Raw genomic sequence first — 21,043 nt, forward strand, 5'->3', positions numbered from 1 at the left:
CAGCACATTTTTCCACATCTTTAAGTTTGGAATCATCCCCTTTCAAATGTTTCGCTACGGGTAGCTCGTGACGCCGAATTCACGCGCTGTAGATTCCAGCTCAACATATTCCACATCCGGTCGAATCTCCGCTCTGTCCTTTCTCTGGCGGTCGGCGAAAACCTGCTCTTCATATTCCTCTTCTCCTTTCTCTGGTATTCTCTTCCTCCCTTCTTCGGCCTCCAATCCTTCAATCCCTGGAACTGCCTCGCTTTCTGCGCCGCCATCATCGCCTCCGATTCCTCCGTTTCCATCACCTTCTTCCGCCAGCGGAACTGTTCTTCTCGCCTAATGGCCCACATGGAGGCCGATACCATCCTCAGCGAGATCATCGCCATCCTCCTCTTCCGCTCCCTCATCGAGCTCCAAATCGCCGATTTCGGCGTCTCCTCGCTTTCCCACGGTTTTCTGCGCACTCTCACCGTCCTCGCTCTCACCGCGGGAATCGGCCTCCTCTCCGGCATCGCCTCCTCCCTGCTTTTCCGCTGTCTTCCCCGCTCCCCCGCCTTCCAATCGCGGGAAATCCTCATTTTCGTCGCGGTCCCCATCGTCGCCTACATGTGCGCCGAAGGCTTCCACTGCTCAGGATCCATCGCCGTTCGCCTCTGCGGCGTGCTCATGGCGCGCTACACGCGGTATAATTTGGGTTCGACGACGCGCCGCCTTTTAGACAGCGTAACCGCGATTCTCGGCTCGTTGGCAGATTTCGGGGCTTTTTTGTGCGTCGGAATGCTGACGTTTTTCTTCTTCCCGCTGAGCGTGGACTGGCGGTGGCTGGCGTTAATCGCGGGGATTACGGTGGTGGCGCGGTACGCGTCGATTGCCACGGTTTTTTACGATTTTTGGCAGGAGAAGCAGCGTAATGAATTTTGGAAGATGTCGAGACAGACGTATTTGATGTATTTTATGTTCCACGGGAGCGTGGCGTTGACGCTGGTGATGCGGATGGAGGGAGAGCTGCTGGACACGCGCGATGTGGGGATCATGTTGCGGCTTGTGCTGTTTATGATCTGGATGGGCGTGATTGAGATTATTTTCGTGGCGCATCCGCTGATTCAGAGCAAGGGATACCAGCTGGTGCGACATGAATCGTATTTGGAATGGCAGAACTCGGAGAAGGAGAGAGTGGAGAAAGACGCACTTTTTCCGTATTTGGTGCGACGGGAGAGTAGTTGCAGCATGTAAAAGTGGGTGGCGAAGACGAAAATCGACAAGGAAAGTTTCATTTGTTTTTGTTCTATTTTTGTTTTTTTCCAAACCATCGCAGATATTACACGGATGCCTGAGCGTTCAGGGAGTTTTTATAGCTTGTTTTATCAACTTCGTACCAAGAAGAAGCTGTTTTTCTATCTCGGCATCCTTGCTTTCTGTTTTCTTGTTTGCATGCCTCTGAGGAGTCTACAAGCAAGAGTGATTCATTGTGACCATTCAAATAGTCGGTTTAGGGTCTCCGCGAGATTTGTTTTTCAAGATGGAAAGTGCCAAGCCTTAGGACCTCTACAACTCTTTTGGAGGTCTCTGAAAAGAGTATATCGTGTTAACGGAAATACGGACGTGGTTCTTCTTCCAAGAGATGGTATTTCGGAGAAGAAGTCCGTTTTTATTAATAACCGGCTCACCTTGATCCGGAACTACAAGATCAGGAAGTTAATCCAGAAGAATTGGAACAAGACGGCCATCCAACGGGCAATTCAATATGGCCGGAGAGTCAATGAGACACTGAATCATTTCAGTCGTGTAAAGCTCAAAGAACGGTTCGATTCTTTGGAGAATAGAAAGAGCAGTCATTTATGTGATGGATGCTTTTTAAAGCGTTCTTTGTACATTCCCGCAAAGCCGTACATCAACGGAGAGTTGTATCGTAAATTTGTGGGGGGAGTCGAGACGAACCAAATTTATAATATTTCGAATCGTTCGAACTTTTTGAGAGTGTTTTTAACGCGTAGCCATCTATGCGCCCGCCAATAGTTCGTACGATGTGACGGCGATCTACGCTCTCTATGGGCTGAATCGGATGTTCACAATCCGCGAATTGCTTTACCGGTACAAAGGGTAGACATCATTTCCACTTTTTTCTCATCCCCAGAAAAATGATATTCGTGGTGAAAGGCGACGCAGAAAACGAAACCTCCTACATGGATTTCATCCAATCCTACTATTTCCCGCCTCGCGTTACCTTCATCTTCTACCTCGTTCAGCCGACCCATCCGCAATACCAGCGCTTCCCCATGAACTTCCTCCGCTCTCTCGGCATCAGTAACGTCGAGACCACGCACTACATCGCTCTCGACATCGATCTCCACCCCACCAGTAATCATGCATCTCCATCTCCTACCCCCAGCCAACCTCTACAGCGAGCTCACTCACCTTCCTCGCTCCGTCTACGCCAATCCTCGCGCCGCCGTGATCCTTCCTGTCTTCTTCTACCGCCACGTTCTCGATCGCTGCGACTCGCTTGCCTCCTGCGCCCACTTGTTTCCCCTGTTTCCCCTTTTCTCCGCAGAGCCAGCGCCATCCACCCCGAAACCATCGAAGAACTGCTCGTCTGCGTTCGGAACGGCGTCTGCGACTCGAACAAAAACGGCTTCCGCATGCATGTTCGGGTTTTGATCATATGAAACGCAGTTTTACATCATGCCAGAATGGTACCTTCCCCCGTTCCCCGCCGTCTCGCGCGTTCGCTGCTTCATCACGGACATGATGGAGCCGTATTTGATGGTGCGGCACGCGCCGGCGACGCCGCGGTTCGACGCGCGTTTTGGCGACTACGGATTTGATAAAATTTCGTACGTGGAGGAGCTGCGAGAGCGAGGATTCGAGATGTTCGTGCTGCGGAGAGCGTTCGCGATGGATTATCCGCATCCGATGTAGGCGAGAGGGACGGAGAGGACGCGTAGATCGACGTTTAAGAGGAAGTACATCGAGGATTTCGCGTCGAACGCGATGAGGAGGGAGTTCTGGAAGTTCTTGGAGGAGCTGGATGGGAAGTGGAGGGAGACGAAGCACTTCCCGATCTGCAAGAAGCTGCAGAAGAAGTATTATGAGGATGTGGAGGAAGAGGAGAAGGGGGAGGAGAAGGAGAAGGAGAGGAAGGAAGAATTGGAGTGGAAGAGTGATAATAATAATAGTAAAAAGTAGTTGAGAGTGTTTGTTGAAGCAAGGAGACAATGAATGGGTCGGATTGCAGCTTTTATTATTAAAATACTTTCGACCCAAAATAGGTTTTGGCTGGTGGACAAGATGAGCAATCTGGTTTATTGGAGACACAAAGAAGGAATGAAATGGTTTGACGTGGCCAATTGTAAAACTTCTGAATCAATCATATATTGATATTTATAAAAACGAATGGCTATGATTGTTCTTGTTCAGTGCCAGATGTAAATTGTGTGAATCAATGAATAGGGGGTGAATTGAAATAGATTTCAAATATGATACATAATGGAATCTGCATGGAATTGAGGGCAGATTCATCGATATCAGAATTCGAGTATTGTTGAGTATTTTTGAGTTTCATTTCATTTCGTTTTGATAGATGCTTATGCTATATTCTATTATCCGCTCAAGTAATAATAATTGACTTAATTAAAGGGAATTCAGTTCTATAGGCACAATATAAAGTTATACAATACGGTTGATTGTACAATATCGTGAAAACTGAAATTACTGTATCAAATTGAAGGAAAATGATTTATTGTTTTAATGGCTAAAATGGATTTTAAAAATATTCAAGCTAAACTTAAATATGGAACAATCAAAACGAATTTTAACTTGTTATTCTACGAAATTGTAATCATTCCTTTCAAGATCATGAATACCAAAGTGATCAAATGGTATTCAATATACTGAAATAGACCGATGAATAATGTGGATGATGATACAATAATAATAATAATGATGATGATGATGAATGGAAATCGAAAACTAACCAAATACGCACCATTCATTCATTCAATGGATCAATGGATCGAAGAGCCTTTCTATTCTTATCAGTATTATTGAGTGTGAATGATGAATTGATTCTTTACGATATTCAACATTTATTTGCATTTTGAATCAGCTATCTTTCATCCATTGATTGATTGAATGAGTGAGTGAATGAGTGGTTTGTGTGATATTGAAGAATACGACATTCCATCCAAATATCGAATTGTGAAACCACGATTGATATTACTACTAATTACAACTATCAAGTATCAAACACATCCGATTTGATTCCATTATTATCAAATTGATAAATCCATGTTTTGTGATTCATTGATAAACAAACAAACAAACAAACAAATGATAGTTGGATTGATTGAATGGTGAATCCAATATGATTTCCAATGCTATTCAATCGGATTCTATTCTATTCTATTCTATTCTATTCTAGTTTCATTGCCTTGTATTATCCATTTCACCTCTATTTGATTCTACTCTATGTATACAGTGATCGATTCCTATTCAATAAGTCAAAATCAATATCCTAATTCAATATCAATCATTCTATTGTATTATCTACCGATTTAACAATGGATTCACAAATGTGAAGAATCATCCAATATCAATCGATTCCAACCATTCCATTGTGTCACTATCAAATCCAATCTTATTATTCATTATGATTATGATGATTAATATTATTCGAAGCAAGCAGTTTCCTATCAATATTGAACAAATCCTAGTTCAAACCTATTCAAACCATCATTTGTATATTACTATTATTATTATTATTATTGGTAGATTGGATTCATCATTTGTGAATGTTCAATATGTGATCATTGGGTCATTGGTAATAATAATAATAATAATGATGATCGAAAGCAATGATTGATTGATTGATTGATTGAAACAATAATCATAATTCAGTATCATTGTTAAAATGGTAAAGAAGAACATCATAATAATCAGGCAGGATTGATATTTTGATAATTATAGAATCATGAATTGTGATCAAGAATCGGTTTCAAACAAACAAACAATCAATCAATCAATGGAAATGTTCCTAAACAATGACGAATCACTGAACAAATCAAATCAAATCAAAATTATAGATTTAATGCTTGATTTGGACACGATCAGCGAGAATGGAAGAAACATCTATGAATCAAATCAAATCAATCAAACTATACTCGAAATTGATTTCGATCGAACTTTCCAGAATGAAGTAGGTAGGTTGACATTTTGAAGATTTGGAATATCTAAATACTATCAATACTCAATATGCAGAAATACTTGCCAATGTCACTACACGAGGATAATGGAAACTCCAATCTTTGGAAGTTATTGATGTTAGATTTGGAAGATCTACAAAACAAATCATAACCAATCAACTCATTATTACTTCGCATTACCAATGAACTTGAATCATCATCTCTTCCACGAAGTGCACCTCCACCGAGTTGAATGGATTGTAATGATGGAAGATCTACATCAATCATTTCATTCGAATTCATTCAATACTTTCAATTATGGTTGAGAAGGGAACAAGGAATACCCAATCACCTAATGTAATGGATTGTAGATTTGGAAGATCTATGCATCATTCAAATATTCAATATCATATCAATACCTCGAATCACAAATGAACTACCATAAAAATTGGTTGATTGACTTCCAATTGTCCCAATTTGAATGGATTGTAATTGTGGTAGATTCTTCAATTCAAAGTCGCCTCCAAAATCACCAAAACTATATTCACCAATTTGAATGGATTCCAATGATTCACAATTTAATATGTGGAATGATTTGCACTGTTTACTGTTTTGTTGCCATTCAGTATCTGAATGGCCATTACTTAAGAACTCTTTTTCCAATTTATTGAACGAATTTTTCCCAATAGTCAAGTTTTTCAATCGATTCAATCCATCGATTTTGAATGTTTCCACTGATCCAAAACATTCATCGCCGATTTCGATAGATCGTAGCCACTCGAATCGATTCAGATCCAATGCATTCAAATCGTTACAGCAATTCGATGAAATCTTCAAATCGGTCACTTGCAAACTCACATCGGTCCATTTTGTAGATCCAGTGACGCTGAATCGAAGAGGAGCAGGTTCTTCGCGTTTTGGAGCAGGAGCAGGAGCAGGAGCAGGAGCAGGAGCAGGAGCAGGCATCGGAGCGGGTTTGGGTTTGGGTTTGGGTTTGGGTTTGGGTTTTGGAGTTGTGGATCGAGTGTACCATCCATCATAGAGATCTCTTCCACTCACTTCCACTCCATCTTTCCATTCCACTTCGCGAGTAGCAATCCGAGTTTCTTCATCGATCCAGTATCCTCGACCATTTCGAAGAAACGATTCTTTCGATTCATCATACACGAATTCACCCACATAGAGGGGAATTCGATTCGAAGCGATGGTGTTGTTACCGCTTCGCTTGAACTCGATCATAATGGTTCCTTCGATCTTGCGGATGATCTCCACCAGCTTGTTTCCCTTCCACATCCCTTCGAGCAGCATGGCACCCGTTTTTTCGTCATACGCGATGCCCCATCCTTCCCTCTCTCGCTTCTCGTTGAACTCACCGTGATATATCAGGTGATCACTCGCATGCGAATAGATTTCCATACGTTCGCCTCGGACATGGTTTATAATACGATGAAAATTCTTTCTGTCCCAGATTTCATCATAGGACTGCACAAAAGCGACGCATCCTTTTTCAAATCTTGTAAAGTCACCGATTTCGCTCCCGTTCGCATCCACCTCGTAATACATTTTTAGTATGCCATTTTGGAATAGACAAACCTTCCCAGCTCTCGTCAACGTGTATTCATCCTCGTGATTGCCTTGATAATATTGGAGGCTATACTTGCAGCCGCCAATAGTGATTTCCTTTGGTTCACCACGCGTTATGTAACCGTTCAGGAGAAATTCGCTTCCCTTAAGTTCTTCCATTCTACCTATTTGGAATCACATATCCTGAGCCTCTACTCTTTGAATCCGTAATTTGTAACCAAATATAAAGAATTTATGAAGAAAACAGAGAGATCAGTTTATTTCCTTACACCTAAGTATTCTTCATATTTAAAAATTATGATAGAGTGCTACCATATACACATTGGATCCAAGATTTCCAAGTGAAGTACTCACTTGTGTTTCGCATCATTTTGTTCACATTTTTGTGGTTGAAATAGTTCGGAGGTATAGATATATATAATATTTTAATAATAATAATATCAGGATTGTTTGGAAACACTCAGAATGGAAAAGTCCATTTTGTTGTCTACTATGTCTGTATAGGTTGTATATTTATGATATCATAGTGAAATCGTGTTATGAAGCAAGGATTTGGTTGTTCACTCCACTTTGTCTAATAGTCTGTTTTATCTTATAGCTTCCTTTGATCAAATCCATCCATTCTTCATTTAGAATGTCAACCTAATGTATCAAAAAGCACTCGTATCGACTATATTCATTACTCCTCCAACATTCCATTTTCTGGATTGGCAAAATTGTATTGTCTCAACACAGTCCAGCTTTTCCATGCAGATACCATCCATATTGGACAATAATAGTAGTAAAACCTTTTCTTTTTGCCAATGAAACACTACCTTTGGAATTCGCTTTTGTATCGCACATTCAGTGTACATAAATTCATAGAATAGTCCAATATCTAATCTTCATAACACAATATAATGCTAAAAACACAATTATTTGTTGATTGGATCCAACGGTATTTGTTTCGTGTCTAGTTTGTTTCCAAGTGTGAATGGATCCAAAAATAGAAGTTGTAGGAGTAATAGTGATATGCTTACTCCTCTAGTCTACTATTGTTATTCCTGATATTAATGACATTGACCCACCGGATGATTTATATTACTGGGAGTAAGCACCACCAAAGTTCTCTCATTTGCTAGTTCGCTTAATACAGCGTCTGTTTTGCAGCCATTGTTTGAACAATTTAAAGATGCGATGAATAATGAAGATATTGTATGGAATTCTAGTTCTTTGCCATCTAGTCATCAAAGTCGCTTTTCAATGCATTTGCCACTTCTTTCATCAATCTCTATAAGGGTTGGAGCCCTCGTACCGATCCAGAAACAAAATGCCATCCTACCGAAGTATGTACGGTGTTCAATACAGTATCCTATGAATCTATTCTCTCATCATAGTGGCTCAGCATCGCTGCTCACACAAGCGTACCGGTCGATGCGCTCACCACCGAGTTCCTCGTTCTCGAGATTCTCTCTCGTTCCTCGATCAATCGCCGCGCCCTGCGCGCCACTCCCTTCCCCTCCGTTCTCCACCACTTCCTCCGCGAGCTCCTCAAGAACTTCCCCAAAGAGGAAGATTCCTTTCTTCTCTTCGATCAAACCTCCAAGCCGATCGACGAGCCGCTCTTCAAGCAGTGCCTTCGCCTTCTGTTCACCATCGCCGAGCACTGGCTGCGTCTCCCCTACCCTGTCTCCGACTGCGCCGGCGTTTCCTCGCTCCTGAGCAGCTGTGACCGCGGGGATTGCAGCACGGAGTTCGACGTCTCCATCGAGTGCGGCCTGCTCTTTCTCTACTCGCTGAATCGCGGCTGGACGGACGACTTCAACCTCATGACTCGCGTGGTTTTCGGCAGCGTGGGCGTCCGCGCCTCGGTTTCGCGTCGCATTCAGTTCGAGAAAGTGCTCCGCAGCCTCTACGCCGTGCTCAACGCGCGGCTTCACCTCAATCTCAGCGCGCTCACCGCGGGAGGAATGAGTTTGCCGGCCTTCGAGGAGTGTCTGCAGCGCACTCCGGAATTTCTGAGCGTGTCGACGCTGCGGATGCGCGAAGAACGACGCAGAGAAGTAATGATCGAAGCGCTCAGCGCGCTGACGCACCACAAATCGCCGCATTGTCTGCTCTCTCTCATCGCCACGAACGGAGAAGCCTTAAAACCCGAACAGGCCGTGTCCGCGCTGCTCGCCGCGCTGCCCGACGGCGAATTCGACGTCCGCGTCCACGTGCTCGTCGTGCTCTTCCTGCTTGCGCGGCAAGCCGGCTTCGCCGCCGTCCTCGCCGATTCGCTCACCGTCGACACGCTGGCCATGCTGCTGGGACCGGCGAGCTCATCGGAGGGTCGCTGCGATGAAACGCCCGAGCAGTTGTGGGTGCTGCAGATGCTCTTCCTTTCGATCTGTACCGGCGATTTAATCGCGGGAATCGCGCTCCCGGCGCTGCCTCTGGCGACGACGTGGCAGCTCCCCGCGGTTGTGGAGATCGAGAAGCAGCACATTCGGCATTTGCGGTTATTTTCGCTTTGGTGCGAAGCGAATCTGGCGAACGACGCGGCGATGGAGGTCGTCGGCCGCCTCACCGACCCCAGCCGGCCTTTGGGACGCGCGAACGCGGTGCAGCTGCAAGCGATCTGCAGTCTGTTCCTCCACCACGCCAGCGAGACGGCGCCGATCCGCGGGATTTTGCTGAATTTGCTGGCGCAGTCCGCGTCGCCGACGTTCGTTTCGATCCTGCTGAACGAAATCGCGCAGCACTCGGAATTGCTCAGCGTTCTCTCGGCCATTCCCACGCCGAAGCACTCGAATCCTTGTCTCATTCTCTCTCACAGCGATTCGGTGCTCATCGCCTTCGAGGAATCCGCGCAGCCGCTTCTCACGATCCACGCGAGTCGCTCCGTTCCCATCGAGCTTCTCCCCGACCACACCTCGCTTCTCTACCAAGAACCCATGAAACTACCCAAGTGTTCCGCGGTTATTCTACAGGGAGAGGACGACAACCCCGTGGAGATCCTGGGGGTCGAGCTCTCGCTGCACGGACGCCCCTGGGGCAAATTTACCCCCACGCTGAAAGCGAATTTGGTGCTGGATCCCGAGCAGCCGCCGATTTCGGCCACGATCCGCGGGAATCCGGTGCTCTGCAAGAACACGTCGCTCCCCGCGGCCATCCGGTCCCTGGGGGGCGTTTCATGTTTGTTTCCGCTGCTGCAGTTGGAGCCGGAGAACCGCGATTATCTGAAGAATGTGTTGGATTTGCTGGCGTCTCTGTTTTCGGAAGTCAGCGAAGATGATTGGCTGTTGTTCTCTGAGTTATTGTGTTCCCTGGATCCCGCGGTTCTCAACGCGTTGCTCCCCGGGTTCACCGCCAAAACCCGATCAAACGGATCGAAGGCGCTGCTGAACCCGCACCTGCTGAATCGCCTGACGGTTTCGCTGTCTTCGCTGGGGTTCCGCGGGGAAAGCTGCGAAGAGGAGATCCGCCAGTTGGTGATCTGCAGTCTGATGGAGGAGGAGGACGTTTCGGCGGAGTTACGCGCGGCGTTTCATCAGGTGAAGGCGTGTGTGAAGTGGAATCAGGAGTTGGTGACGCTGTGCCCCCCGAGTGCGGATTTGATGATTCGCATGGCGATGAAGGGCGAGTTCCGCGATGATTTGTTCCTGAAACCCGCGGGGGAGATCGAGAAGGCGATCTGTGAGAATGGAAACGTGGAAATTTTGATGGATCAGCTGGAGTCCCGCGGGAACGACACGATCGCGATGTGGATTCCGTTTTTGTTGAAGGCGATCGAGTCGAGCGAATTGGAATTGCGAATGCTTTTCATCGCCAAATTGAAGCGATTGTTGACTGCCAAAAATCACCCCTTTTTGCGGGAAGAGCCGGTTTCCACCTTGGAAATGTGTCTTCATCCGATCGAGATTGGGTCTCCGTTTTTCTCGGAGGTTCTCCAGTTTCCCCATTTTGAAAGGTTGTTCCTCGTTCCTCCGCCTTCGCAGTCGGATTGGCTGCGCCATCTTCACCAGCTCATGCAGCTAAAGACTTCCAATCCTTCCCTTCTTCAAAACCCGTCCATTCTACCGCTTTTGAAAGTCTTCTGCGCGCAGTTCGAGGCCTTCTGGATCTCCGATTCTACCAATGGTTCCACGAATGGTTCTACGAATGGTTCTACAAATGGTTCTACCAATAGTTTCTTAGGTAATTCCTCAGATATTTCCACAGTTTCCACGAATGGTTCCACAAATGGTTCCACGAATGGTTCCACCCATAGTTTCTTACATAATTCCTCAGGTGTTTCCACGGTTTCCACAGTTTCCACAGTTTCCACGAATCCTCCATCGAATTCGACGGAAGTGCTCCTCACGAACTGGAGTTTCGTCCGCTCCTTCCTCGCGGTTCTGCTTCTGTTCCCCGCGTCCTCGGTGGCTCCGCATCTGCAGACCGTCTTCTCCCGCTTCCTCCCGCTCTTTTCCGCGCTCCCCGCGGCCGACGAGGAGGACCTCCTCTTCGTCAGTGCCCAGCCCGCCTCGGGCATTGCTCCGTCCGTCCAGAAGTCCATGCAGAACGCGCTGGCCGCGCTGGTCTCGCAGCTTCTCCAGGTCTGCGACGCGCCGCACATCGCTCTCCTCTACACACAATTAACCGCGGTTCGACCGCCCATCGATCCAGCACTCCCTCAACGCGCGCTCCTCGCCCTCCAGGCTCGCCACTCCTCCCTCCAGACCGCGCTGGCCGCGGGAATTCCCGCATGGACCGCCGACGAAACGCCCGACTGTTTGTGTCTCGCCGAAACGCCCGCCTCGCCGCACTGGCGGGAGCTCTGCGACGTCGCGCTGACGCGCGTCCTCCTCCAGTAGTCCCCGGTTTCCACGTTTCCCCGTAGGATGGAGCGGATCCGCCAGTTGACCCGCGGTTATTTCGCCAAAACGCGGAGTCCGAATAGTCCCTGGACGCTCCGGGAAACGCCCAGCACGGTGGGCATTGCCCAGCAGGTCTCTTCGGCATTCCTCCACAACCTTCTCGTCGCCCAGCCGGGCGTTTCGCGCCACGAGCAGGCCTCGGTGTGGAACGTCCCGACCCCCGTTTCCCCGACCCCCACAACCCCCACCATCCCCGCGGAACACGCCTCCGCCGCCATTCTGCACAACGCGCAGATCGCGTTTTCCGCGGGAGCGGTGCGTGTGACGCCGATGGACCAGATCCGCGGGACTGTCGCGATTTTGGCGAACGTTTTGTATTTCACGCCGGATCCCGCGGAAATCGAGCGCAGGGAGCGGAAGGTCGCGTTCTACGACGAGAAAATTGCCGCGGGGAGGGCGGGGGAAAATGTGGCGCGGCTGCTGGGCGAGATCCGCGGGGAAGAGCAGAAATTGGCGCTGCTGACGAGCGAGGAGTTTCGTTCGTACCGAGTGGGAGAACCGCGGGGAATTGACGGGTAGTTGCGAGGAACCGCGGTGGAGTTGTTCTTCGCGTCGGGCGTTTCGCTGTTCTTCGCGTTCGATTCGCCGGCGGTTCGAAAAGAATTCCACGCGGTGCTTCGCTCGCTCGCTCTCCCGCGGTTAGAGCCGTTCCTCGGCGAAACGGCCGCGGAGCGGTGGTCACGTGACTCGAGCGAAGCCCGTTGGCACCGCGGGGAACTGAGCAATCTGGAGTACGTTCTTCGCGTGAACCGGCTTGCGGGACGGAGTTACAACGACTTAAGTCAATACCCGATCGTTCCCTGGGTGCTCAGCAACTACACGTCGCCGCTGCTCGATCTCCGCAACCCCGCCAATTTCCGGCGGCTCGACCGGCCCATGGGCGGGCAATCGGAGAAACGCTTCTCCGCCATGCAGGTTTCCCCTTTTCCGGGCGTTTCATGCAGCAAAAATTCGAGATGATGCGCCAATTGGAGGCGGAGGAAGCCGCCGACCCGCTCGCCGACCCGCTGCGACTTCTCTGCCCTCCCCCGCGGCACCACGCCACGCTCCCCTCCAGCAGCGCGACGGTCCTGTGGTCCCTGCTGCGCCTGGAGCCCTACGCCACGCTGCACGTCGTCCTGCAGGGCGGCCGCTTCGACCGGCCCGACCGCCAGTGCGCCTCCGTCGCCGGCGCCTGGCGCGGCGCCTGCGAGAACGAGAACGACTGCCGCGAGCTCGTGCCCGAGTGGTACGCGCTCCCCGCGGTGTTCCAGAACGTCAACAAGTGGGCGTTTCGTCGGAGTGGCGAGTAGATTCGATCTGGGCCCGCTGCAGGGAGCGGCGGAGCGGCTGGGCGCGATCCGCCTGCCGGACTGGGCGTCGTCCGCGTACGACTTCGTGCTGTCCATGCAGGACGCCTTCGAGAGCGAGTTCGTGGGATCCCACCTCCACCAGTGGATCGACTTGGTCTTCGGGGCGCTGCAGCGCGGCGCGGGCGCGGAGAAAGCGGGCAACGTCTTTCCGCATCTCGCGTATCTGACCGAGGCCCAGGCCGAAGCGCTGGCGCGCGACCAGCCCGATCTCTACCTCCAGGCCGCCGAGATCGTCGAGAACTTCGGGCAGATCCCCGCGCAGGTCGGGTTCCCCGCGGAAATCGAGCGTAGATCAGCACCGCGCCCCACCGCGCACGGAAAGCGCACGGGTTCTGCAACCGCGTGATCGGCGTGCGGTCCGACTGGCGGGCGCAGGGCTGCGTGGCGCTCTTCTACGACGCGCACGGAGCCAAGCGAACCCTCCGATTTCTGGAATGGCGCGAATTCGGGGTCATCGACGCCGTGGCAAAAAACGAGGGGATTTTCGCACTCACCGAGTCCGGCGCCATTCTCCACTTCTCTCTCCCCAAATCCCCGCGGAAGCAGGCCGAAACGCTCACTCTTGACGGACAGCGCGGGTCTCTGCTGATTCCCGCGGGACTGGCGTCGAGCACGACGATTCTCGCGGGGAACGGTGACTTTTTGCTGTCCTGCGCGTTCGGCGGCGTGCGCGTGGTTTCGCTGCAGGAAGATCCCGCGGGAGAGAGCGCGTGGGAGAGCTGGCGCGGCGGCGAGACGGTAAAGAAGATGGCGAGCGACGGGTCGAAGCTGGTGGCGGTGAGCGACGAGGATGACGTGTGGGTGGCGTCGCTGCTGACGAGTCGGCCGCAGCTGGAGTTCGAGCTGCGGCTGAAGAGCGCGTCGGTGCGCGACGTGGCGGTGAGCGCGCGGAGCATGCTCGTGGGAGTGCTGGGGACGGACGGAGGCGTGCATTTGTTCTCGCTGTTCGATGGAAGCTTCTTGAGGACATTGCACGGGAAGGGCGTCGTGAGGCTGTTCTGCGTCACGCACACGAGCTCCGTGCTGATGGTGTCGGAGGGCTCGCGGACGCTGCAGCACTATGATCAGTTGAATGGATTGATCGGCGAAGTGAGTCTGTCGTTTGATCCGGATCGGATTAAAACGACGGAAGACGCGCGATTGGTGATTGTGGAAGGAGAACGCGGCACCGAGGTGCGTGATTTGAAAGATTTGAAAGTGTTTCAAGGTTAGGAGGTGTTTGTTTTGAAAGAAAGGAGGATTGGGAAGGAATGAGCGGAGAACCCTCACAAACAAATTCTGTCTTCCTGCAAACCATGTGATTTCGCCCGAATACATAGCGCGGTTGAGAGTCAATGGCGGGAACACTCCAGATCTGCACACCTTGCTATGTTTACATGGATTCTAATGAGCTGAGTTTGAATCAATTTGAATTCCTCCGAGGCAAATCCATCCCGTGCATCCAATACATGCTGTGAACAGAAATAGAAGCCAATGGAATTCCTGTATGGTCACGGCAGAATCTCCAATGTGTCATTAAAGACACGACTCATCTTCAAGTTCTTCTCAGAAAAGGCTTTTCAAATTCCTTTAGCTTAGTTGTAGGTATTGGTAATCCGAGTTCTAGCGATAGCCGGAAAGAGGATATCCTAGGGCTTGCGAAATTATCCTTTCGTTCATTTTTTCTTATTTTGTGTAGAAAACACCTGTCAATTGACCTAGGATGAATTCTGAATAGTAAGTAGTGTGTTATAGCATGAAATAACGCGTGTACCTAACCTAATTATAGCGACTATTTATTCAAGCTTCTTCTTATCGGAGATTCCGGTGTCGGTAAGTCTTGCTTGCTGCTGAGATTTGCTGATGATCAGTACTCTGATTGCTACATTACGACTATTGGAGTCGATTTTGTAAAGATCACTTCGGTATCGATTAGTCTGTAGAAGATCCGCACTGTGGACCTGGACGGAAAGACCGTGAAGCTTCAGATCGTGTGTTTTGCTAAAAAAACAGTAACTGTGTAGTGGGATACGGCAGGTCAAGAGCGTTTCCGTACGATCACCTCCTCGTACTACCGCGGAGCGCACGGAATTATTATTGTCTACGATGTGACGGATCTGGATAGCTTCAACAACGTGAAGACCTGGCTTCACGAGATCGATCGCTATGCGAACGAGAACGTGGTGAAGCTGCTGGTCGGTAACAAGGCCGATCTGACCGCGAAGAAGGTGGTTTCGTACGAGACGGCGAAGGAGTTTGCGGACAGTCTGGGCATTGAGTTCGTGGAGACCTCTGCCAAGAACAGCACGAACGTCGAGACTGCCTTCATGACCATGGCTCGGGAGATCATGCAGAAGTGGGTGTGAGGAGAGGGAGTGATGAGCAGGAACGCGTCTGTCCAGTCTGGACCGAAGGGTGCGAAGCCTACGGTGGTCCCCTCTGCTGCGAAGAAAGAGAGCAAGGGTTGCTGTGGAAAGTAAAGGTTGTTATTGTTGTTGTACATATTCTTTGTTTGATGGACAAATATCCGAACTTGGTGGTGTTGAAGAATAAGGTGGGTGGCGAGGATGACGGTCACCTGTAGAGCATTCGCGCCTTGATGAGCGTTCTGCGCGATAAGAACACGCAGACGCGGGAGTATAGAACGTACGCGCAGAGGGTCCACACGTAGGTGTTGCATAGGTTTTTCTTGACGCGTGCAGCATTTTGGTGGAGGAGGGTGTATGCGAACTTCCTGGCAAGGAAATCGATGTCGAGACGCCTTGTGGGGTTTTTAAGGGGATTGAATATCCGAAGAATATTTGTGCCGTGTCGATTATGCGTTCGGGTAGTTCTTTGTGGCTGCTCTTTATTTTTCTAGGTGACTCTCTTCTCCAGGCTTTCACTGATCTCTATCCGGACGCTCCAATCGGGAAGGTTTTGATTCAGCGCGATGAAAGCAGTCCTACAAAGGAAGCTCGCGTAGAAGTCATTGGTGTTTTTGATCTAGTTTTACTACAGCAAGCTTCCGAAGGATATTTCGAACATGTATGTTTTCATCTGCGATCCGATGCTTGCAACGGGCGGCAGCATTTGCGAGGCGATCCATGTGTGGTTAGCGTGCGGTTCTGAGTGTAGCTCTTGAAGGAACAGCAGGTCCCTGAAGATCACATCGTGTTTTTGAACGTGGTTTCTGCGCCTGAGGGAATTGATCGGGTTTTTGCAGAGTATCCGGAGGTTCGTGTGGTGACGTGCGCAGTGGACGAGCGGCTGAACGACGACAAGTATATTGTGCCAGTGGGAGTGGGAGAGAGAGAATGATGCGTAGGGAGTGGGCGATTATGGCGATCGATTCTTCAACACTTGCAATTGATTTGAATGGTTCTTTGTTTGTTTGTTTGTTTGTTTGAAACGAGAAATGAAACGAGAAAGGAAAGGAACGAAGGAAGGAAGAGAGAGAGAGAAGAGGAAAAGGAGCGAACAGGGAGCACGAGAGAGTGACAATTCGATTGACTGAACGCACTGCGAATGATTGATGGAATGCGAATTCGCTTGCTTCGCAAGTTGATTGATCTTTTCTGTTGAGGAAAAACCTGGATAAAAGGAAAATCGTTCACTGAAGAGAATGCATTCCTTCCATCGTTTCACTGCTCCATCCTCCAACTATCGACGATTCCCAATCCCCTATTTTCACCCTCCTTTCTCTTTCCTTTTTCCAACAAACACTCAATCCTTATATTCTCACGTTCGCACGGTTCCACCTTTCCTTCTTCTTCTTCTTCTTCTTCTTTTCCTCTACTCATACTCCATGGCCACCTCGTAGAACAAATCCTACGCCTCACAGCCCCTCCATTCCCTCACTCGCAGCTTCTCGATCGTCATCGTGTTGTAATCCACGTCCAATTGAAAAACCCGATCACACACCGGCTCGTACGCCTCATCGTGGAACTCCGCGAAGTACTCGTGGTTCAGCGCCTCCTCCACCGTAATTCGCTTCTGCGGGTTGATCACCAGCATGCGGCGCAGCAGGTCCAGACACTGCGGTGATGCCTACATCACATCATCTCCCTCGCTCCCACCCCCGGGAACTCCTCCTTGAAGTCCTTCGCCTTGAACTTCTGCTGCTTGATGTACTTCAGGCCCTTCTGGTTCGTGATAAACGTCAGATCTTCGTCCGGCGGGCAGCCCAGCAAGCGGCAGTACAGCTCGATTTGGTGCAGGTAGTTGCTCCCCTTGAACAACACCTTCCGCTTCAGCAGCTCGCCCATGATGCAGCCAAGACTCCAGATATCCACTGCGCGCGTGTACTGCTGCGATGACAGCATGACCTCGGGAGCGCGGTACCAACGGGTTTGCACGTATTCCGTGAGCGTGGAGCCCAGTTCCTCGCGGGCTAAGTTGAAATCGCAGATCTTGAGATCGCAATTTCGATTGACCAGGAGATTGGAGGGCTTCAAGTCGCGGTGGATGATGTCGGCGGAGTGGAGATACTTTAGGCCACAGAGAACTTGGTAAATGAAGTATTGAATGTGCTCATCGGTCAAGACTTGGGTACTGTATATTACACGATACAGATCCGTCTCCATTAGCTCCATGATCATGTATCTACCGCTAAGGGAACATAAGAATCACAACAAATCCGTAAAGTCTCGATTGTTGGGAACAATCGACACATTTGTTAGCGAGAGAATATTCGGGTGGTTGCAGTGGTTCATGATCTTGATTTCGCGGTAGACACGAAAACCATTCCCCAGATCGTCCAGAACATTGGGGATCTTTTTAATCGCAACCTTTTCACCCGTTATAGTATCATCTACAGAAATAACTACCCCATAGCTTCCCTCCCCTAACTATGAGGCAACTGTTCATAGTGTATACCTATACACTTAATGAGTGAATACCTGCTGTCCACAATAAATTCCATTCCTCCATCGGTCTTAATCAGTGTCTTTGAAGAGGATGAATCCGCTTTCTTGTCTGGAATGATTGATTCCTTTCCTTCTTCCGACATTGAGATACTGGATCTTTCGTGAAAGAAAAAGATGACATTTCGAACAATTCAGAGTCAATTTGACAAAGAATCTATTTACAATCATATCTATCCATCATAAGGTTTGGGTTGTTTGACAAGTGAAAGGAACATTACCGACGAAAGTTTTCCAACGTGAGTTTTTTACCCTCTCTTTTCTGTTGACGCAATTGTATATGCATCCTCTTCTTTCGAACCTTCTTTTGGAAAACGGGCGTTTCAATTTCCACTCCAAGGCAATTATTATTAATCAAATTGCAATCAAATATGGTAAGGAATGGAACACTGTGTGCTTACTGCATAGAACAAGATCATTCCCCTTGCTGATAGAGTGTTAGTGAAGAGACTCGTTGCCAAGGCTCAGGTACACATTCCAGTTGCGTACGAAGTGTAGACTGCCACGGGAATTCTGCTTCCCGAAACTTCGGTCGCGAAGGCGAATCAGGGCAATGTACACTCTTGGACATGGCATGCTAATGGCATAGGTGATTGCCGTGGGTCCTGGCCGCATGGACAACAATGGAAAATTGCTGCCTATGAACTGCAAGGTCGGTGATCGTGTGTTGCTCCCTGAGTATGGAGGCACCCCTCTGAAGATGGGAGAGGAGGAATACACTCTGTTCTGCGACTGTGATATTCTGGGAAAGTTTGAGTAATTTTGCAGTGTTTGCAACAAACAGCTGGAAAAACGGACAAAAACAATACTTTTATAACGATGGCGACTTAGTAGAGACAAGTTCACTTTTTAGGGTCACGTAAACGAACACCCAAAACCTTCTCCATCTTGGAGATCAGAGCCTGGTTCGGAATCACCTTTCCAGACTCGTAGTCCTGAATGACGGAAGCTTTGACGTTCAACTTCTGTGAATGAGCGATACGAACAATAGACGCCTACCACAGCTAGATCTTTCTGGGTCATCTGCTTCTCCTGACGAGCGCTTTGCAGACGATGCCGGAACGAAAGGTTAACCTTAGGAAGGGTGAAAACCTCATCTTCCTCTTCAACCTTTCTAGCGTACAGCGCTGGAGCGTTTACAATATTCTTGTTTTTTCCAGCATCATCTACAAGTCAAGGAGAGCGCCGAATCCCATACACTTCGCAGTTGTTTCGACAGCATTATCTAGTCTGCGGGCGGTATTTACCTGCTTCTCGCGAGAAACAGTAGGCTTCTTGCCTCGCTTATCCCAACCTGCAGGTGTCCAGTCTTGATATATAATAGACATTTTTCTTAGATAAAATCTTTCAAAAAAATAATAACAACGATGAAAACTTAAGAGTTGTTTGACCCTTTCTTTGATCTCTTATAATATGCAAGAATAATCCTGGAAATTTCTCTGAAATTCCAAAAATCTGGTCCATTTCTTTAGAATATGGAAAAGAAACAACTCGCAGAGCAGTCTTCTGCCGAAGGACCGACTCGCTCTACTGCCGCACCTCATGACAAAATTCCGGTTCGGGTTCTGGATGTTTCTAATTTGTAGGAGTCGGCGTTGTGCATGAGTTGTTTCAGGCCCTTTTGTGACCTCCGTTGCAAGGGTATCATTTGCTGTTTTCTTTGAATTCATAGGACCGTGTATGCGTTGCTACCACAGTGCATGTGTTCGCCACCAAGGCGAACGACTAAAATCATGGAAATGTAGTTTGTGCCAAAATAAGGAAACTGATGTAGTTCGCTGGGGTTCGTTCTTTTGAATAGAAATTCTCAAAAATGCTGCGATTTGCCAAGGAAGAGTGCCAGAAACGGCACGAGTTTCCCGGTTCGGGCTTCAGTGAGCTTTTGTTGCTCGACACGACGGTTCCTATCAAAAAGCGTGACAATGTAACGGCCAAAGTGGCTCTTAATTTGAATTTGCGTGACTTTCCAGGTTGTAAAATGCAGTGAGTGCGACAAACACATCCGCAGCCAACTTTTACGCTGCGTCACTTGCGGTTCTCTTTATCACCGAGGCTGCCTTCCCCTGAACAGCATCGTTCTATCCAATCGTTTCATCGTGTACATGATTCGTTAATGATTCTCTCCTATAGTTGTCCCAATCACTACCAGAGTTTTTCTTCTTTTTTCTTTCTTATTACGCCTAGACAGCAGCAACAACTACCTCCTCTCTCTTCTTCTCGACCAATTCGACGTTTCTCTGTTTCCACGTTTCCACCGTAGAAACTCAAAGGTACCCCCGTTTCCTCCAAGCGCGACCTCCACGGCTTCCGCAACCGCAATCGCTGCCGCATTCACGTCGTACCTCTCCATTCCCGCGGTTATTCCTAGGGTCCGAGTCGGAACCGCGGAGGACGCGGCGGGAAGCGTCTGTACGCGCGATTCCTGCGATGACGAGTAGATCGCATTTAATCGCATCGGACCCGACGCTGTCGTACGGGTGCGCGTCGACGGTGTGCGCGCGGTGCGGGAAGCGGCGCGTGTTTCCGTCGTACATCGACCGGAGCTACCTGAAGGAGCCGTGGACGTGCGAGCTGGACGTGTGGGACAAGGAAGGCATGACGTGCGACTGCCCTGAGAAAGAAATGCGGTTGAAGAGCGTCGACGAGGCCGCGTCGCGGCTGAAGCTGACCACGCCGGCGATCTGGGGAGGAAACAGCATGAAGACGGTGAGGCAGGACGCGAGGGATGAGCGGTAGAACAACAAGTTCGTGCCGTCGGCGCTGAACGCGATCGAGATCATCAACTACACGTACTTCAGCAAAATCGCGCAGAAGGCCACGCAGCGCGTCAATTATCTCGGGTTCGTCGCGAATTCCTTCGCTTTTGACCACCATCTCGAGACCGAGCGTTCGCTTTTTGATAAAAACCCGATCCGTCGTAGAGAAGGCCGCGTTCTCGGAGAGTTCGCCGGTGGCTCGCGCGGCGAACGCGCTGCTGCGGGCGTTTCAGGGCGCGACGACGCTGACGGTGAAGAAGATCGCGCAGGACGAAGCGTTTATGAAGGCGACGTTCGACGGAGAGAAGTCGGCGTTGGTGCAGTGCGTGCGGTTTATGATGGAGCAAGGCGTGGTGGCGCTGGTGGAGGAGGGAGCGCTCACGGAGGAGAGTGTGTTTGTGCTCAAAGACGGGA

General features: G+C 49.3%; 9 protein-coding genes; 5 read left to right on the forward strand and 4 right to left on the reverse strand.

Moving 5' to 3' along the window:
* Positions 1 to 330: 330 nt before the first annotated feature.
* Positions 331 to 1,224, forward strand: GSBLH_T00006980001 (uncharacterized protein; the record flags this gene model as incomplete). The annotated part of the gene is made up of 2 exons (XM_013039039.1): positions 331 to 867; positions 889 to 1,224. 2 exons carry the CDS (start codon positions 331 to 333, stop codon positions 1,222 to 1,224), a joined length of 873 nt encoding a protein of 290 aa, XP_012894493.1.
* Positions 1,225 to 5,219: 3,995 nt separating this feature from the next.
* On the reverse strand, positions 5,220 to 5,369 carry GSBLH_T00000785001 (uncharacterized protein; the record flags this gene model as incomplete). The annotated part of the gene is made up of 1 exon (XM_013039040.1): positions 5,220 to 5,369. One exon carries the CDS (start codon positions 5,367 to 5,369, stop codon positions 5,220 to 5,222), a length of 150 nt encoding a protein of 49 aa, XP_012894494.1.
* Positions 5,370 to 5,564: 195 nt separating this feature from the next.
* Positions 5,565 to 6,464, reverse strand: GSBLH_T00000786001 (uncharacterized protein; the record flags this gene model as incomplete). Its single annotated transcript, XM_013039041.1, has 1 exon — positions 5,565 to 6,464. The coding sequence occupies one exon, from the start codon at positions 6,462 to 6,464 to the stop codon at positions 5,565 to 5,567; it is 900 nt and encodes a 299-aa protein (XP_012894495.1).
* Positions 6,465 to 11,908: 5,444 nt separating this feature from the next.
* Positions 11,909 to 13,336, forward strand: GSBLH_T00000787001 (uncharacterized protein; the record flags this gene model as incomplete). The annotated part of the gene is made up of 4 exons (XM_013039042.1): positions 11,909 to 12,127; positions 12,158 to 12,553; positions 12,583 to 12,902; positions 12,931 to 13,336. The coding sequence occupies 4 exons, from the start codon at positions 11,909 to 11,911 to the stop codon at positions 13,334 to 13,336; spliced, it is 1,341 nt and encodes a 446-aa protein (XP_012894496.1).
* Positions 13,337 to 14,668: 1,332 nt separating this feature from the next.
* GSBLH_T00000788001 (uncharacterized protein) lies at positions 14,669 to 15,474 on the forward strand. XM_013039043.1 has 5 exons: positions 14,669 to 14,706; positions 14,759 to 14,879; positions 14,913 to 14,960; positions 14,994 to 15,325; positions 15,356 to 15,474. Exons 1-5 carry the CDS (start codon positions 14,693 to 14,695, stop codon positions 15,447 to 15,449), a joined length of 609 nt encoding a protein of 202 aa, XP_012894497.1. The 5' UTR covers positions 14,669 to 14,692; the 3' UTR covers positions 15,450 to 15,474.
* Positions 15,475 to 15,568: 94 nt separating this feature from the next.
* On the forward strand, positions 15,569 to 16,269 carry GSBLH_T00000789001 (uncharacterized protein; the record flags this gene model as incomplete). Its single annotated transcript, XM_013039044.1, has 5 exons — positions 15,569 to 15,636; positions 15,672 to 15,796; positions 15,830 to 15,930; positions 15,959 to 16,057; positions 16,087 to 16,269. The coding sequence occupies 5 exons, from the start codon at positions 15,569 to 15,571 to the stop codon at positions 16,267 to 16,269; spliced, it is 576 nt and encodes a 191-aa protein (XP_012894498.1).
* Positions 16,270 to 16,779: 510 nt separating this feature from the next.
* On the reverse strand, positions 16,780 to 17,663 carry GSBLH_T00000790001 (uncharacterized protein; the record flags this gene model as incomplete). The annotated part of the gene is made up of 3 exons (XM_013039045.1): positions 16,780 to 16,998; positions 17,028 to 17,553; positions 17,584 to 17,663. 3 exons carry the CDS (start codon positions 17,661 to 17,663, stop codon positions 16,780 to 16,782), a joined length of 825 nt encoding a protein of 274 aa, XP_012894499.1.
* Positions 17,664 to 18,153: 490 nt separating this feature from the next.
* Positions 18,154 to 18,637, forward strand: GSBLH_T00000791001 (Cpn10; the record flags this gene model as incomplete). XM_013039046.1 has 4 exons in its annotated part: positions 18,154 to 18,266; positions 18,308 to 18,341; positions 18,372 to 18,428; positions 18,463 to 18,637. The coding sequence occupies 4 exons, from the start codon at positions 18,154 to 18,156 to the stop codon at positions 18,631 to 18,633; spliced, it is 375 nt and encodes a 124-aa protein (XP_012894500.1). The 3' UTR covers positions 18,634 to 18,637.
* Positions 18,638 to 18,715: 78 nt separating this feature from the next.
* On the reverse strand, positions 18,716 to 19,201 carry GSBLH_T00000792001 (uncharacterized protein; the record flags this gene model as incomplete). Its single annotated transcript, XM_013039047.1, has 3 exons — positions 18,716 to 18,838; positions 18,873 to 19,039; positions 19,072 to 19,201. The coding sequence occupies 3 exons, from the start codon at positions 19,199 to 19,201 to the stop codon at positions 18,716 to 18,718; spliced, it is 420 nt and encodes a 139-aa protein (XP_012894501.1).
* Positions 19,202 to 21,043: the final 1,842 nt, after the last annotated feature.

The sequence above is a fragment of the Blastocystis hominis genome, assembly GCF_000151665.1.
Source record: "Blastocystis hominis, Singapore isolate B (sub-type 7) whole genome shotgun sequence assembly, scaffold_1".
In the NCBI taxonomy this organism is placed as follows: Eukaryota; class Bigyra; order Opalinata; family Blastocystidae; genus Blastocystis; species Blastocystis hominis.